At 46.7% G+C, this 16408-nt stretch overlaps 1 protein-coding gene across 3 annotated transcripts in view; it reads left to right on the forward strand.

Annotated features, from left to right (window-relative positions):
• The window catches only part of LOC138267989 (transmembrane protein 272-like), a 77074-nt gene that overhangs the window by 35407 nt on the left and 25259 nt on the right, over positions 1 to 16408 (forward strand). For all 3 annotated transcript variants that reach the window (XM_069217289.1, XM_069217291.1, XM_069217292.1), the window contains exon 2: positions 5878 to 5992. In XM_069217289.1, coding sequence (XP_069073390.1) covers positions 5914 to 5992 — 79 coding nt within the window. In that variant the 5' untranslated portion in view covers positions 5878 to 5913. The remainder of the gene's footprint in view (positions 1 to 5877; positions 5993 to 16408) is intronic.

The following is a 16408-nucleotide window of genomic DNA, read 5'->3' on the forward strand; positions in this document are numbered from 1 at the left end:
ACTCCATTGATGTGTATGAGACCAGTAATGTATGGATGAGTGAGACTAGATTGACGTGTATGAGACCATTAATGAATGGATGAGTGAGACTCTATTGACATGTATGAGGCCAGTAATGTATGAATGAGAGGGACTCCATTGACGTGTATGAGACCAGTAATGTATGGATGAGAAAGACTCCATTGAAGTGTATGAGGCCAGTAATGTATGGATGAGTGAGACTCCATTGACGTGTATGAGGCCAGTAATGTATGGATGAGTGAGACTCCATTTAAGTGTATGAGACCAGTAATGTATGGATGAGTGAGACTCCATTGACGTGTATGAGACCAGTAATGTATGGATGAGTGAGTGAGACTCCATTGACGTGTATGAGGCCAGTAATGTATAGATGAGTGAGACTCCATTGACGTGTATGAGGCCAGTAATGTATGGATGAGAGAGACTCCATTAACGTGTATGAGACCTGTGATCTATTGATGAGTGAGACTCCATTGACGTGTATGAGGCCAGTAATGTATGGATGAGTGAGACTCCATTGACGTGTATGAGGGCAGTAATGTATGGATGAGTGAGACTCCATTGACATGTATGAGACCAGTAATGTATGGATGAGTGAGACTCCATTGACGTGTATGAGACCAGTAATGTATGGATGAGTGAGACTAGATTGACGTGTATGGGACCAGTAACAAATGGATGAGTGAGACTACATTGATGTGTATGAGGCCAGTAATGTATGAATGAGAGGGACTCCATTGACGTGTATGAGACCAGTAATGTATGGATGAGAGAGACTCCATTGACGTGTATGAGGCAAGTAATGTATGGATGAGTGAGACTCCATTGAAGTGTATGAGACCAGTAATGTATGGATGAGTGAGTGATACTCCATTGACGTGTATGAGGCCAGTAATGTATGGATGAGTGAGACTCCATTGACGTGTATGAGGCCAGTAATGTATGGATGAGAGAGACTCCATTGACGTGTATGAGGCCAGTAATGTATGGATGAGTGAGACTCCATTGACGTGTATGAGACCAGTAATGTATGAATGAGTGAGACTCCATTGAAGTGTATGAGGCCAGTAATGTATGAATGAGAGGGACTCCATTGAAGTGTATGAGGCCAGTAATGTATGGATGAGTGAGACTCCATTGACGTGTATGAGACCAGTAATGTATGGATGAGTGAGACTCCATTGACGTGTATGAGACCAGTAATGTATGGATGAGTGAGTGAGACTCCATTGACGTGTATGAGGCCAGTAATGTATAGATGAGTGAGACTCCATTGACGTGTATGAGGCCAGTAATGTATGGATGAGAGAGACTCCATTAACGTGTATGAGACCTGTGATCTATTGATGAGTGAGACTCCATTGACGTGTATGAGGCCAGTAATGTAGGGATGAGTGAGACTCCATTGACGTGTATGAGACCAGTAATGTATGGATGAGTGAGACTCCATTGACGTGTATGAGGGCAGTAATGTATGGATGAGTGAGTGAGACTCCATTGACGTGTATGAGGCCAGTAATGTATGGATGAGTGAGACTCCATTGACATGTATGAGGCCAGTAATGTATGGATGAGAGAGACTCCATTGACATGTATGAGGCCAGTAATGTATGGATGAGAGAGACTCCACTGAAGTGTATGAGACCAGCAATGTATGGATGAGAGACTCCATTGAAGTGTATGAGACTAGTAATGTATGGATGAGTGAGGCTCCGTTGACGTGTATGAGACCAGTAATCTATGGATGAGTGAGACTAGATTGACGTGTATGAGACCAGTAATGTATGGATGAGACTCCATTGATGTGTATGAGACCAGTAATGCAAGAATGAGAGAGACTCCATTGACGTGTATGAGACCAGTAATGTATGGATGAGTGAGTGAGACTCCATTGACGTGTATGAGGCCAGTAATGTATGGATGAGTGAGACTCCATTGACATGTATGAGGCCAGTAATGTATGGATGAGAGAGACTCCATTGACATGTATGAGGCCAGTAATGTATGGATGAGAGAGACTCCACTGAAGTGTATGAGACCAGCAATGTATGGATGAGAGACTCCATTGAAGTGTATGAGACTAGTAATGTATGGATGAGTGAGGCTCCGTTGACGTGTATGAGACCAGTAATCTATGGATGAGTGAGACTAGATTGACGTGTATGAGACCAGTAATCTATGGATGAGTGAGACTAGATTGACGTGTATGAGACCAGTAATGTATGGATGAGACTCCATTGATGTGTATGAGACCAGTAATGCAAGAATGAGAGAGACTCCATTGAAGTGTATGAGACCAGTAATGTATGGATGAGAGATTCCATTGACGTGTATGAGACCAGTAATGTATGGATGAGTGAGACTCCATTGACGTGTATGAGGCCAGTAATGCATGAGTGAGAGAGACTCCATTGAAGTGTGAGACCAGTAATATGTGGATGAGAGAGAGACTCAGTTGAAGTGTATGAGACCAGTAATGCATGAATGAGAGATACTCCGTTGACGTGTATGAGACCCGTAATGCATGAATGAGAGGCTCCATTGAAGTGTTTTAGACCAGTAATGTATGGATGAGTGAGACTAGATTGACGTGTATGAGACCATTAATGAATGGATGAGTGAGACTCTATTGACATGTATGAGGCCAGTAATGTATGAATGAGAGGGACTCCATTGACGTGTATGAGACCAGTAATGTATGGATGAGAGAGACTCCATTGAAGTGTATGAGGCCAGTAATGTATGGATGAGTGAGACTCCATTGACGTGTATGAGGCCAGTAATGTATGGATGAGTGAGACTCCATTTAAGTGTATGAGACCAGTAATGTATGGATGAGTGAGACTCCATTGACGTGTATGAGACCAGTAATGTATGGATGAGTGAGTGAGACTCCATTGACGTGTATGAGGCCAGTAATGTATAGATGAGTGAGACTCCATTGACGTGTATGAGGCCAGTAATGTATGGATGAGAGAGACTCCATTAACGTGTATGAGACCAGTAATGTATGGATGAGTGAGACTAGATTGACGTGTATGGGACCAGTAACAAATGGATGAGTGAGACTACATTGACGTGTATGAGGCCAGTAATGTATGAATGAGAGGGACTCCATTGACGTGTATGAGACCAGTAATGTATGGATGAGAGAGACTCCATTGACGTGTATGAGGCAAGTAATGTATGGATGAGTGAGACTCCATTGAAGTGTATGAGACCAGTAATGTATGGATGAGTGAGTGAGACTCCATTGACGTGTATGAGGCCAGTAATGTATGGATGAGTGAGACTCCATTGACGTGTATGAGGCCAGTAATGTATGGATGAGAGAGACTCCATTGACGTGTATGAGGCCAGTAATGTATGGATGAGTGAGACTCCATTGACGTGTATGAGACCAGTAATGTATGAATGAGTGAGACTCCATTGAAGTGTATGAGGCCAGTAATGTATGAATGAGAGGGACTCCATTAACGTGTATGAGACCTGTGATCTATTGATGAGTGAGACTCCATTGACGTGTATGAGGCCAGTAATGTAGGGATGAGTGAGACTCCATTGACGTGTATGAGACCAGTAATGTATGGATGAGTGAGACTCCATTGACGTGTATGAGGGCAGTAATGTATGGATGAGTGAGACTCCATTGACGTGTATGAGACCAGTAATGTATGGATGAGTGAGACTCCATTGACGTGTATGAGACCAGTAATGTATGGATGAGTGAGACTAGATTGACGTGTATGGGACCAGTAACAAATGGATTAGTGAGACTACATTGACGTGTATGAGGCCAGTAATGTATGAATGAGAGGGACTCCATTGACGTGTATGAGACCAGTAATGTATGGATGAGAGAGACTCCATTGACGTGTATGAGGCAAGTAATGTATGGATGAGTGAGACTCCATTGAAGTGTATGAGACCAGTAATGTATGGATGAGTGAGTGAGACTCCATTGACGTGTATGAGGCCAGTAATGTATGGATGAGTGAGACTCCATTGACGTGTATGAGGCCAGTAATGTATGGATGAGAGCGACTCCATTGACGTGTATGAGGCCAGTAATGTATGGATGAGTGAGACTCCATTGACGTGTATGAGGCCAGTAATGTATGGATGAGAGAGACTCCATTGGCGTGTATGAGGCCAGTAATGTATGGATGAGTGAGACTCCATTGACGTGTATGAGACCAGTAATGTATGAATGAGTGAGACTCCATTGAAGTGTATGAGGCCAGTAATGTATGAATGAGAGGGACTCCATTGATGTGTATGAGACCAGTAATGTATGGATGAGAGAGACTCCATTGATGTGTATGAGGCCAGTAATGTATGGATGAGTGAGACTCCATTGACGTGTATGAGACCAGTAATGTATGGATGAGTGAGACTCCATTGACGTGTATGAGACCAGTAATGTATGGATGAGTGAGTGAGACTCCATTGAAGTGTATGAGGCCAGTAATGTATGGATGAGTGAGACTCCATTGACGTGTATGAGGCCAGTAATGTATGGATGAGAGAGACTCCATTGACATGTATGAGGCCAGTAATGTATGGATGAGTGAGACTCCATTGACGTGTATGAGACCAGTAATGAATGAATGAGTGAGACTCCATTGACGTGTAAGAGGCCAGTAATGTATGGATGAGTGAGACTCCATTGAAGTGTATGAGGCCAGTAATGTATGAATGAGAGGGACTCCATTGACGTGTATGAGACCAGTAATGCATGGATGAGAGAGACTCCATTGAAGTGTGTGAGGCCAGTAATGTATGGATGAGTGAGACTCCATTGACGTGTATGAGGCCAGTAATGTATGGATGAGTGAGACTCCATTGAAGTGTATGAGACCAGTAATGTATGGATGAGTGAGACTCCATTGACGTGTATGAGACCAGTAATGTATGGATGAGTGAGTGAGACTCCATTGACGTGTATGAGGCCTGTAATGTATGGATGAGTGAGACTCCATTGACGTGTATGAGGCCAGTAATGTATGGATGAGAGAGACTCCATTGATGTGTATGAGACCTGTGATGTATTGATGAGTGAGACTCCATTGACGTTTATGAGGCCAGTAATGTAGGGATGAGTGAGACTCCATTGGCGCGTATGAGACTAGTAATGTATGGATGAGAGAGACTCCATTGACATGTATGAGGTCAGTAATGTATGGATGAGTGAGACTCCGTTGACGTGTATGAGACCAGTAATGTATGGATGAGAGAGACTCCATTGACTTGTATGTGGCTAGTAACGTATAGATCAATGAGACTCCATTGACGTGTATGAGACCAGTAATGTATGGATGAGAGAGACTCCACTGAAGTGTATGAGACCAGTAATGTATGGATGAGTGAGACTCCATTGACGTGTATGAGGCCAGTAATGTATGGATGAGAGAGACTCCACTGAAGTGTATGAGGCCAGTAGTGTATGGATGAGTGAGACTCCATTGACGTGTATGAGGTCAGTAATGTATGGATGAGTGAGACCCTATTGACGTGTATGAGGCCAGTAATTTATGGATGAGTGAGACTCCATTGACGTGTATGAGGCCAGTAATGCATGGATGAGTGAGACTCTATTGACGTGTATGGGGCCAGTAATGTACGGATGAGAGAGACTTCATTGAAGTGTATGAGGCCAGTAAAGAACATTCCATTGAAGCAGACAAGGCCAGTGTTGTGGAAACTCGGAGCCTTAGCGGGGCCGGGGATGAGGAATGATCTGGACCTGGGAAGGGGAAGAGTGAGAACTGGATCAGATCTGTGAGGTCGGCTATGCTACTTGTCTCTATGAAACATGTGATTTAATCCTCTGTCCTAAACTTGTTCCCTGAACAGTGGCTTCTCTGCATCAGCGTGGATCCAGCCTGAACCATGTCAGAATCCTCAGCGAGCCCATACACTCCGCTCCTGAATGCCATCCGTGAGCCCACCCTACCACCAGCGTTCTCAGGTACTGTGGGGATGGGGCGGATACCAGGCTCATGAGGCTATTTGAGGCAGGAGGTGGCAGCTGGGAAGTACACTCTATGGTATCTTAGATCCTTGATGAACAGCTTTCCACATGATGACATAGGGAGAAAGAGAAGGAACTGTTGCACATGTGAGAAAATTCTATTATATGAACCAGTGGCGGCCCGTCCTTTAGGGCGGAGGGGCCACGTCCCCCCACCTTTTGCCCCTCATGAAGAGTGTCTGTCAGGCTGAGCAATGGTCAGCCTGACAGACACTCTCCATGTTCAGCTCAGGCAGCCAGGAGCAGAAATGCGCGATTTGCGCAGACTACTGGCTGCCTGAGCTGAACTTTGCTGGGCTGAGGAAGTCACAGCTCCTATGGGTGTGACCTCCTTGGCTCAGCAAAGGTGCCTCGAGGCCCTCCCCTGGGTGACGAGGAAAGCATCACCAATTGACACTCTCCCTGGGCGCTTCAGGTTTAAGCCCTGAAGTGCCCAGGGCGATTGTCAATCAGTGACACCTCGTCACAGAGTGGGGTGGGGTCAGCAATCTCACTGACCCCATCCCACTCTGTGACGAGGCTGGGACTGCTGCCTTCCCTCATTGGCTGACCTAAGGTCAGCCAATGAGGGAAGGCAGCAGTCCCACCTAAGGTCAGCCAATGAGGGAAGGCAGCAGTCCCAACCCTCCTGGGACCTGGAGGCAGAAGGTAAGTGTGTGTGTGATATTTAAAAATGAATGCTTGGTGCACGCGTGCATGTTTGAGTGTTATGAGTGTTGTTAATGGATGTGCGTGCGTGCGTGTGTGTGTGAAAGAATGAGTGTGTGTGATCTTTTAAAATGAATGTTTGGTGCGTGCATGTTTGAATGGTATGAGTGTTGTTTATGGATATGCATGCGTGTCTGTGTGTCCCGCCCGCCCCCCTCCCTCCTAAAGCTGCCGGCCGCCACTGATATGAACCAGGTGAAAAGAGAGGGCACAGTAGAGATTTACCTAAGAACACCATACAGCAGGTGTAAGACTTATGGAACCCATTGGTTCTAAGAAAAAAAAGTAAACATGGGGGAGGCAAAAGAAAACTAATACAACAAAATGAATCAGTAAGTTAAAAGAATCGGGGCCAAAATCAATGAACCCAGATTCTGAGCTATTCGTCTTCCTGAGCGATTAACCAGATATGCAGTTTTCATTTATTCAGTTTTGATGTCTGAGATTCATGAATGTTTTATGGGTAAATTATTCAATCCTCAGTAGATAAAAGTAGTAGCTTGGTACAAGTAAGATTTCCACTGGGTTCAGCATGCAAGAAAAGAAAGACCATGGTCAGCAGATTGCACCAGTTCCTGTTTCAAACTGAAAGAATTGAAGATAAGTGCCTGTGGGAGCTCTAAGAGGGAAGTAGGACACCAGGCAAGAGGGCCTTACTCGCTGACGCGGCGCTCCCTTTGGCCACGCCTCTTGGTGGTGGCATATTCTTCCTTTGTGCATCTTTTTTTTTAATGTAACTGCTTTTTCTTACATTAAAAAATCAGCTTTATACAGGTTTAATGAAGGAAAACTTGGCCACATCTAGACAGCATCATCAAATGAAGCAAACGTTTTTGATGCTGAGCAAACGAGTACAAAACAGCCCAGCTACACCATGAACAGGATGGTGAGCAGCCACCTAGCGCGCTGTCTGTGATCTACCTCAATGTGAATGAAGCACACTCGGTTTCAAATAAACAGGACCACTAGTTGGAAGAATGTCCATTTTGTTGTTTTCTAAACTGGTTTTATTTTGGGAGCATTTCCAACTTAATTTTTTTTCAGTTTGCTTTGATCTTGTTAATTGTGCGGATTAAATATGGACTGACAACAGGCATTGAAATGAATGTTGTAATCGCTATGAATTAATTGCATTAAATTGTACGAAAGCTAACAAAGTCACATGTTTTTTTTTAAATTGAGAGTACAAACAGAGACTACTGGGTGCTATCGAAAATGTAATACGGGAAACCTGCAACACATTAACAAAGAAGTTCTGTCTGAAACATAAGTTGATTTGGTACTTCTAAAATTCCTATTTTTGAGTATATCATACAAAATGATGCGAAGACATTTTAATATTGAAAGAGCTCGGGGAGCGTGGCTTGGCGCGTGCCAAGATGGCGGCACACTGAATGGGCTCCTGTAACTAAAGAATAATTCCCCCCATCGTCCGACATTTATCTGAGCACATCTGGGCACTCACTCCCCCTGAAAGGTGTGGGGTGGCGCGGACCAAAAAAAGCGAGCAGCGAATCCACCCACCCTCCCCCCCCCCCCAGAGGCACTCCGAAGGCGAGAGACGGAGCGGAGTCGGACTGCCGTGATCCCTAGGCAATAGCCCAGCGGGAAACAAAATCAGGCCCGGGAGCCAAGAGTGGCCCGCACTAACAGCAGATCGGGCCGAGAAGGAGGGAAGCTGATTTGACCACCTGGTGTGGAAGCAAGAGGCCGGGAACGAGAGTGTGGCGCCGGGACTGTTCGGCGGTGAGCAGCCTTGCAGAGGAACACCAAGTAGGGGCGGAGAGGACCAACGAGCGGTTCAAAGAACTGTAACCCGAGAGGAGGCGAGGCGGTGGCCGAGAGATTGACTGCAGCGTGTCACAAGCCGACCAGGGAGTGGGAGACCGGCGGCGGTCACCCCCCCCTAGGACAGTGTACACCGGATTGCTCGGAGTGCCGCACGGACCCTGAGAGCGCAGTCGAAGCGGCCTGCGAGGACGAAGTGGACGGAGGCCTGGTCAGAGGTGAGGGGATGGCCTAGGAGTTTGGTGAGGTGTTGGAGAGCGGCTGCAAAGAAGACAAGAGAACGGCTTTCAGAAAAGAGACTGAGGCCTAAGCCGATGGCTAAAAAAATACCTCCCTTCCCCTCCCACCCCCCCCCCCCCTCCCCCACTGACATAAGGGACAAGAGGAGCAGCATTGAGGCGCTTAGGGGAGGGTGCTGGATTGTCTGAAGAGGTGCAAAAGGGTGTCACCTGGAATAAAGTGGCAAGGTAGAGGCAAGGTGAAATGGAGTGCCCAATCACCTGGAGCGGCAGTGTCTGTTAAAGCTGCGATGAAACCAAAGGGAGGGCTAGCGATCCAGTCAAAATTAAATGGACAAATATTCTACATCCAAGATGCCTGGGGGGCAGGTGGTGGGACCGCAGGAAGACTCAGGTGTGGGGGGGACGGAGCCATCACTGGGGGCAATAATGATGGCAATCCAAGATCTAAAGACCACCTTAGAGCCCAAACTGGACGCTGTCACGGTGGATGTGTCCCTTTTGCGCGCTGATTTTCAAAAGATGTCTGAAAAGGTCACCTTGGCAGAAACCCATATTAACTCACTGCAGTCAACGTCCAAAAGGTTGGAGGAGCAGGTCCGATGTCTGACACAGAAGCAGGAGATAATGACGGAACGACTGGAAAATCAAGAAGGTTGAGCACGGAGGAATAATCTTCGGGTGATAGGGGTCCCGGAAGGAGCAGAGGGGCCAAGTGTTGACCTATTTATGGAAGAACTAATCACTAATACCCTCTGCCCGAAGCGATTATCAAAGTTCTTTTCCATCGAGCGGGCGCACAGGGTGCCGATGCCACCACCAAAACCGGGGGCACCACCGAGAACTATCATTGTAAGGATTTTTTATTATAGAGACAGGGATGCTACCCTTCAAGCAGCCCGCTCCTATGGTGACATTAAATATGAGAAAGCAACAATTTGTTTCTTTCCGAATTTCACGCCTCAGGTGCAACGGAAACATTAAGTACATGATGATCTGGTTCTTCAATACACCGGCTGAGGCCTGGGAGTGGATGGAAGGTTGGCATACCACTGGAAGGAGAGCCCCCAAGAGGTTCCAAAGGAACAGAGGAGCAGTTGAAGACAGTGGACCCCCGGGGCAGTTGTTGGAGGAGGGGACACAGGCCAGTTCGGATGCATTCACGTAGAGAAGGCCTCATAAATCAGAGAGCTCACACGATGGAACACTGCCTTGACTGAAAGGCAGAGGGCCAAACACTGCCAATATACTGAGTTTAAAGGATGGGAAAGGGGCACCGACGTGGGAATTTAGTGACAAAGAGAATGCTCCTCAGCATTACCTTCTTTTTGTCTGCTGTACAACCATGCCGGATGTGCACTGTTAACTGTTATGTGTCAAAGAAGGGGGTTGAAGTGTTTCTGAAAGTGCGTTAACTTCATTGGTGAAGCCAGTCAACCCTACTTTAGCTAGATGTTACAGAAGGGGCGACAGGCACTCTGCGAGTTGGGGGGGTGGGCTATCCTATGCCTACTATGCAGGGTAGCAGGGAGAGGGGTCGTGGGGAAGGGAAAGTGGGCTTCGACAGATGGGAAGTTGTTCACAAGCTCACAATGTAGGTATTTGACGACACATAAGGTAGGGGATAAATACAAGGAAAAGGTACAGACCGGCAGGTTGGGGTGGCGACCATACATTGCAATAATGATAACTAAACAAATATGTCTAAATAGAATGCAGAGCTAAAAATAATGACCTGGAATGTAAATGCCCTTGGGAATAAGGTCACGCTCACAATAGTCCTCCAATACCTTAGCAGACATTCACCTGACTTTGTCCTACTTTAAGAAACCCATCCGAAGGGTAACGGGTACAAGGCACTTTACAGGATGGGATAATCCTTGCAGACGCACTCTGGTTTCACTGCCAGCTCGAGAGGGGTAGGGATCATGGTAAAATCGCTGGCCCCTTACATCCCTGGGGAGATCCGGACGGATCCGTTGGGGAGGTTTGTATCACAATCCAGAACATTTGGAGGACGAACTATCAACCTATGCTCAGTGTACGTCCCACCAGTAATGCATGTGGAAACCTTTAAGGAACTAGCTGAAGTGTTGCTTACATTCCTTATGGGAATATTGGTGATGGGAGGGGACATGAATGACGCAATGGACCCACAATGGGATCGACTAACTAGCTGTGGTGGGGAGGGCCTGGCAGAGGACCATTAAGAACGTTTACAGATGCAATGGGTGTGGTAGACTTGTGGAGGGAATTCCACCCAAGAGATAGACAATATACGTACTTTTCACATGCACATAATAGTTATTCCCTACTCGAATTACATCTTCACCCAATCTACACAGGTAACACAGTTTAGTGAGGTGGATCATCTCCCACAAGGCATAGCGGACCACTCCCCAATGGTGGTTCGATTGACTGGCACGGGACCAGGGTCAACCCTACCCCACAAGATAGATTCATGGCATTTTAAAAACAGGTCCGTTTGGGATAGGATGAGGGAAAGGGCAGCACAATATTTGAAGGAGAATGTAGGAACGGTGGAGGCGCAGAGCGATCTATGGGAAGCATTCAAGGCGGTCCTTCAGGGTCACACACAAGCATTGATTGGAGGTATGAAAAAGGAAAAGACTTTACAATCTACCATACTGGAAAAAGAAATAGCAACTTTGGAAGCAGAGGTTTTGGAAGGGGGAAGGCATAGCATCAAGCAGTATCATTGAATACAAGTGAAGCAACAAGAGTTGAAAATACAGCACGTGCCTATGCACTAGTGGTGCAGCATTGCCTCTATGATGCAGGAGACAAGGCGAATAAACTCATAGCCTGGCTTCAACAGAGGGATAGAGAGAGAGGTTGGGTGAAGACATTGAGAGATCATGAGGGGAGAAGTCATGTAGCCGGGGAGGCCATTGCTGAGGTCTTGGCCACCTACTATGAATGCCTCTGTGTCCAAGTCTGCATACACAGAGGAAGAGTGTGCGGATTTGTTAAAAGATGTCCCACTTGCACTTTCTGGGAGTGCCAGGGAGGAATTAGAACTCGATCTGACAGTGGAGGAGGTCGGAGATGCTATTAGGGCCCTTCAAGGGGGGAAGGCAACTGAGCCCAACGGTCTACCCATAGAACTATATAAATGCATGGTAAAAGAAGTAGCGGAACATATGGGCAAGCACGGCCCGTCCTTTAGGGCGGAGGGGCCACACCCCCCCACCTTTTGCCCCTCATGAAGAGTGTCTGTCAGGCTGAACAAAGGTCATCCCGACAGACAATCTTCATTTTCAGCTCAGACAGCCAGGAGTGAGCCAGGCGCGATTTCCGCAGACTCCTGGCTGCCTGAGCTGAACTTTTCTGGGCTGAGGAGGTCACAACTCCTATGGGCGTGACCTCCTGGACTTAGTAAAGGTGCCTTGAGGCCCTCCCCTGGGTGAAGAGGAAAGCGTCACCCATTGACACTCGCCCAGGGCGCTTCAGGTTTAAGCCCTGAAGCGCCCAGGGCGAGTGTCAATCAGTGTAACCTCGTCACAGAGTGGGGTGGGGTCAGCAGTCTCACTGACCCCATCCCACTCTGTGAAGAGGCTGGAACTGCTGCCTTCCCTCATTGGCTGACCTTAGGGAAGGCAGCAGTCCCAACCCTCCTGGGACCTCGAGGCTGAAGGTGTGTGTGTGTGTGTGTGTGTGTGAGATGTTTTAAAATTAATGTTTGATGCGTGCATGCATGTTTGAATGATATGAGTGTTAATGGATGTGCGTGCACGTGTGAAAGAATGAGTGTGTGATGTTTTAAAATGAATGTTTGGTGCGTGCATGTTTGAATGGTATGAGTGTTGTTAATGGATGTGCCTGCATGCGTGTCTGTGTGTGAAAGAATGAGTGTGTGTGTGTGTGTGTGTGCTTCCTGCCCGCCCCCCTCCCTCCTAAAGCTGCCGGCCGCCACTGCGTATGGGGGCAATGTTTCAGGAGAGCAGGAGGGAGGGGACTCTCCCAGAGGACCAACGCCTGGCCACAATAGTGGTGCTTCTGAAACCGGGCAAAAATCATGAGTCTTGTAGTTCATATCGGCCCATCTCCCTTTTGAATGTAGAGGTTTAAGTGCTTGCAAAAGTCCTAGCTAACAGGCTTCGTAAGGTCATAACGTCCCTGGTCCACCCAGACCAAACGGGTTTTATACCACATAGAGGCACCAGCTTAATCTGAAGAGACTGTATGAAGTCCTGCATATGACGGAGGCGTCGGACCATGAGGACACGGTCCTACTATCCCTCGATGCCCGTAAGACAGTTGATAGTATCGAATGGTCATATCCCTTTGCGGTCCTGTCCAGGATGGGGTTTGGAACCTCCTATTGTGCACAGATTAGGCTCCTCTATCGGGCCCCACTGGCACGGGTGCGGGTCAACGGCATACTCTCCTGCCCCTTTGCACTACGGAGGGGTAAGAGGCAGGGTTGCCCCCTCTCCCCACTGCTCTTCGCCTTAGCGCTGGAGCCGCTGGCGACTTGGGTTAGGCATGACCCCTTGGTGACAGGCATAGGGAGGATGGGAGGAACGTATATCACTCTAAGCGGACGACATCCTGCTGTATGTAACCCTGGCAGGGAAGGACCCTCCCCTCCAGCGAGGAGCGAAGCCCAGATAGTTTGCGAGTGCTTCAAGTACTTGGGTGTGTACGTTACCAGAGTGGTTAATGCTTTCTTGCGGGAAAATATATACCACCAGCTGGAACGGCTACGTACAGATGTGGAGCATTGACAGAAACTGCCGGTGTCTCTGATTGGCTGGTGGTCCTCTTTAAGATGATGACCCTCCCCCGCCTACTATACGTCCTGCAAAATACTCCCTATCTGGTGCCAACGGAATTTTTCAGGCAAATAAATGGGGAGCTTCGTCAGCTCCTATGGGATGGTGGGTGTACCCGTATTTCCTTGCCTAAGCTCTAGCGCAGAGTATAGGAAGGTGGATTGGTTAAACCAGACATTCACTTATAGTATTGGGTAGCTCACTTAAGTATAATCAATGAATTTGCAGAACTGGATGACCCGGCATATTGGATAGAGAGCCTATTGGGAGTGGACGGTACCTGTCTCTCCTTTATGGGATGGGGGGAGCGGAAACTGCAAGATACTCATACAGTGATCAGAGTTTGGAGAGAGGCTAGTAGGCTTCCCGGCTGGGAAAACAAGCTGGCCAGTCGAACGCCCCTATAGAACAGCACTGCGCTGCATGAGGTGGGGGGGTTGACAGGGTTTAAGCAGAGGATACTAATTGGAATTGAGTATCTGGGAGATGTCTGGAGAGGGGGGACAATGGTGCCCTTTATGAATCGGGCGAGAATACGAATGAGCTAGTTCTGAACAATTCCGATATATGCAACTTAAACATGCCCTGTCATGTACCAGATGGAGAGCAGCTCCCAGAGTCAACGCCCTTGGAAGATAGATTATTACTGGACCCAATGTCAAGTAAAGCCATCTCATTAATCTATGCAAAAATTACCTAATAACTTACCTGATATTCTACAGCACCTTCGAGCAGTATGGGAAAGGAACATAGGCCTGATTGAGGATGATGACTGAGCAGAGGCCATTCAGAGCCCCAGGGAGATTGCTATTAGGGCGCGATTGAGGTTGATTCAGCTGAGAGTCCTTCACAGGGCGTACTACTCAAGGACACTCTTCCATAAGCTGGGGTGGTGTGCCAATGATCTCTGTGTTAATGGCTGTGGTATGACTGGGTCCTTTTTTCATATTCTATGGGAGTGTCCTCGGTTACCAGAGTTTTGGAGGAGGATTATACAAATTATGTCGCAAGTGACAGCTATACAAATTCCACTAGAACCTAGATGGGCCCTGTGGCATATCTCCGGGGAAGAATCATGGCCTAAGCATATGAAAATCTGGTTGACTGTGGCGGCAGGAGTGGCAAAACGAAACACAGTGAGACGATGGAGGGCTGTCGAAGCTCCTGGGTTTATTGAGTGACAGAGGGATCTGGATTGGTGCCAAGGGGCCGAGACGGTGGTCTATCGGAGTCGGGGCTGTCCCAGGAAATACGAGAAAATATGGTCATCATTTAGAGAATATGGGGAGTGAGAAGAGGTGAAGAGACATAAGGGGAGGGAGGTGGGGAGAGGTAGGAACGGCAAACAGTGGGAAGATGTCTGAACAGACTTATGCAATTTTTATTTAACATGATGTTAAGTGATGTTAAAAAGAATTTTGACTGTCTAAGAAATCCTGTGAAGTTGTATGTATACAATGCACATTGAGCTTTGTTTAATAAAAAGAGTTTTTAAAAAATTAAATATTGAAAGAGCTCAAGTTTGGTAGCTTTTCTTCTACATACATTAAATATCTGCACGTAATTTAGATCGGATGGATGCACCTTGCAGAATTACACCTGCGGTGGCATTCATGCTAGAGGGAGAGGAGGCTCGGGTGTCATGGCAGAACAAGGGCTCACCATAATTGAGTTCTCAGTTTTGGTCTTGCGGGTGTCCAATAGAAGGCCACTCCAGAGGCCAGGGACCGATGCAGTGTAACACCTGCCTCCTTTGCTCTTTCATATGTTAATGGGTACCACTTGTAAGTGAATGTTAGCAGTGCAGTGAGATGGTTACTAATATAGTAGCCTAACCTGGAGGGGTGTGGGTGCAGTGATGTAATAGTTCATTGGTATATACTGAGTGCAGTGTATTGTACCTGCACTTTCTCAGTTCTTTAAAAAACACCCCTGTTAGAAGAAGAATGAATTATTATACATCTTTTTAAACAAGTTAGACTTGACAGCCTTAATGTGGTCATCCCCCATCTTTTTGCCTGCCTCCCTTCACGTTTCTGACACATTTTATTGGTGGGTTTTAGGACTCTGCACACTTTACCACTGCTAACCAATGCTAAAGTGCATATCCTCTCTCCCTTAAACATGGTAACATTGGTTCATCCCCAGTTGGCATATTTGATTTATGTATAAGTCCCTAGTAAAGTGCCTACATGTGCCCACGGCCTGTAAATTAAATGCTACTATATGAGTTCTGGCAACCGACACACAGCACTTAATTTGAGCTGGTGTTTGCCAGTGCTCAGCACTGCCACCTAATATAACAAAACCACTGTATTGAAGTAAGATTCACAATTTTACAACAAGGAACACACTACATTACACCTCGTGTCAAAGACAAAAGGCAACGACCTTACATGATTCCAGTTAACTTGTTCTGCCCCTACCCTCATGAATCAAAAGAAAAACAACATTATCAGGGACTCCACAAACACACCCAGACACTGCCACACAAAACCCAAATCAATCATCTTTTCCTCCTTAAACATCATTGAAACACTGCCAAACAAGCCTTTAACTTATATATTCTTCCCTTTAAATAACAGATCCTTATTTTTGGGATTAATAACACATGTCCCACCACCCTATAGGAGGGTTCGGTAGTTGTCTTCCAAAATGGAACAAAACCACCAACACTGCTTACTCAATTGTGCAAGAAAATCACTGCTGTCTCCTCCAAAGACACCACTACCACAAAATAGAACCATTCAAAAATATCCCAAAAATGATGCAGTTTAGTGAATTGTCATAATGCCAGACTGATTGAACGGGTGTTTCTC

The sequence above is a fragment of the Pleurodeles waltl genome, chromosome 12 (assembly GCF_031143425.1).
Source record: "Pleurodeles waltl isolate 20211129_DDA chromosome 12, aPleWal1.hap1.20221129, whole genome shotgun sequence".
Classification (NCBI taxonomy): Eukaryota; Metazoa; Chordata; class Amphibia; order Caudata; family Salamandridae; genus Pleurodeles; species Pleurodeles waltl.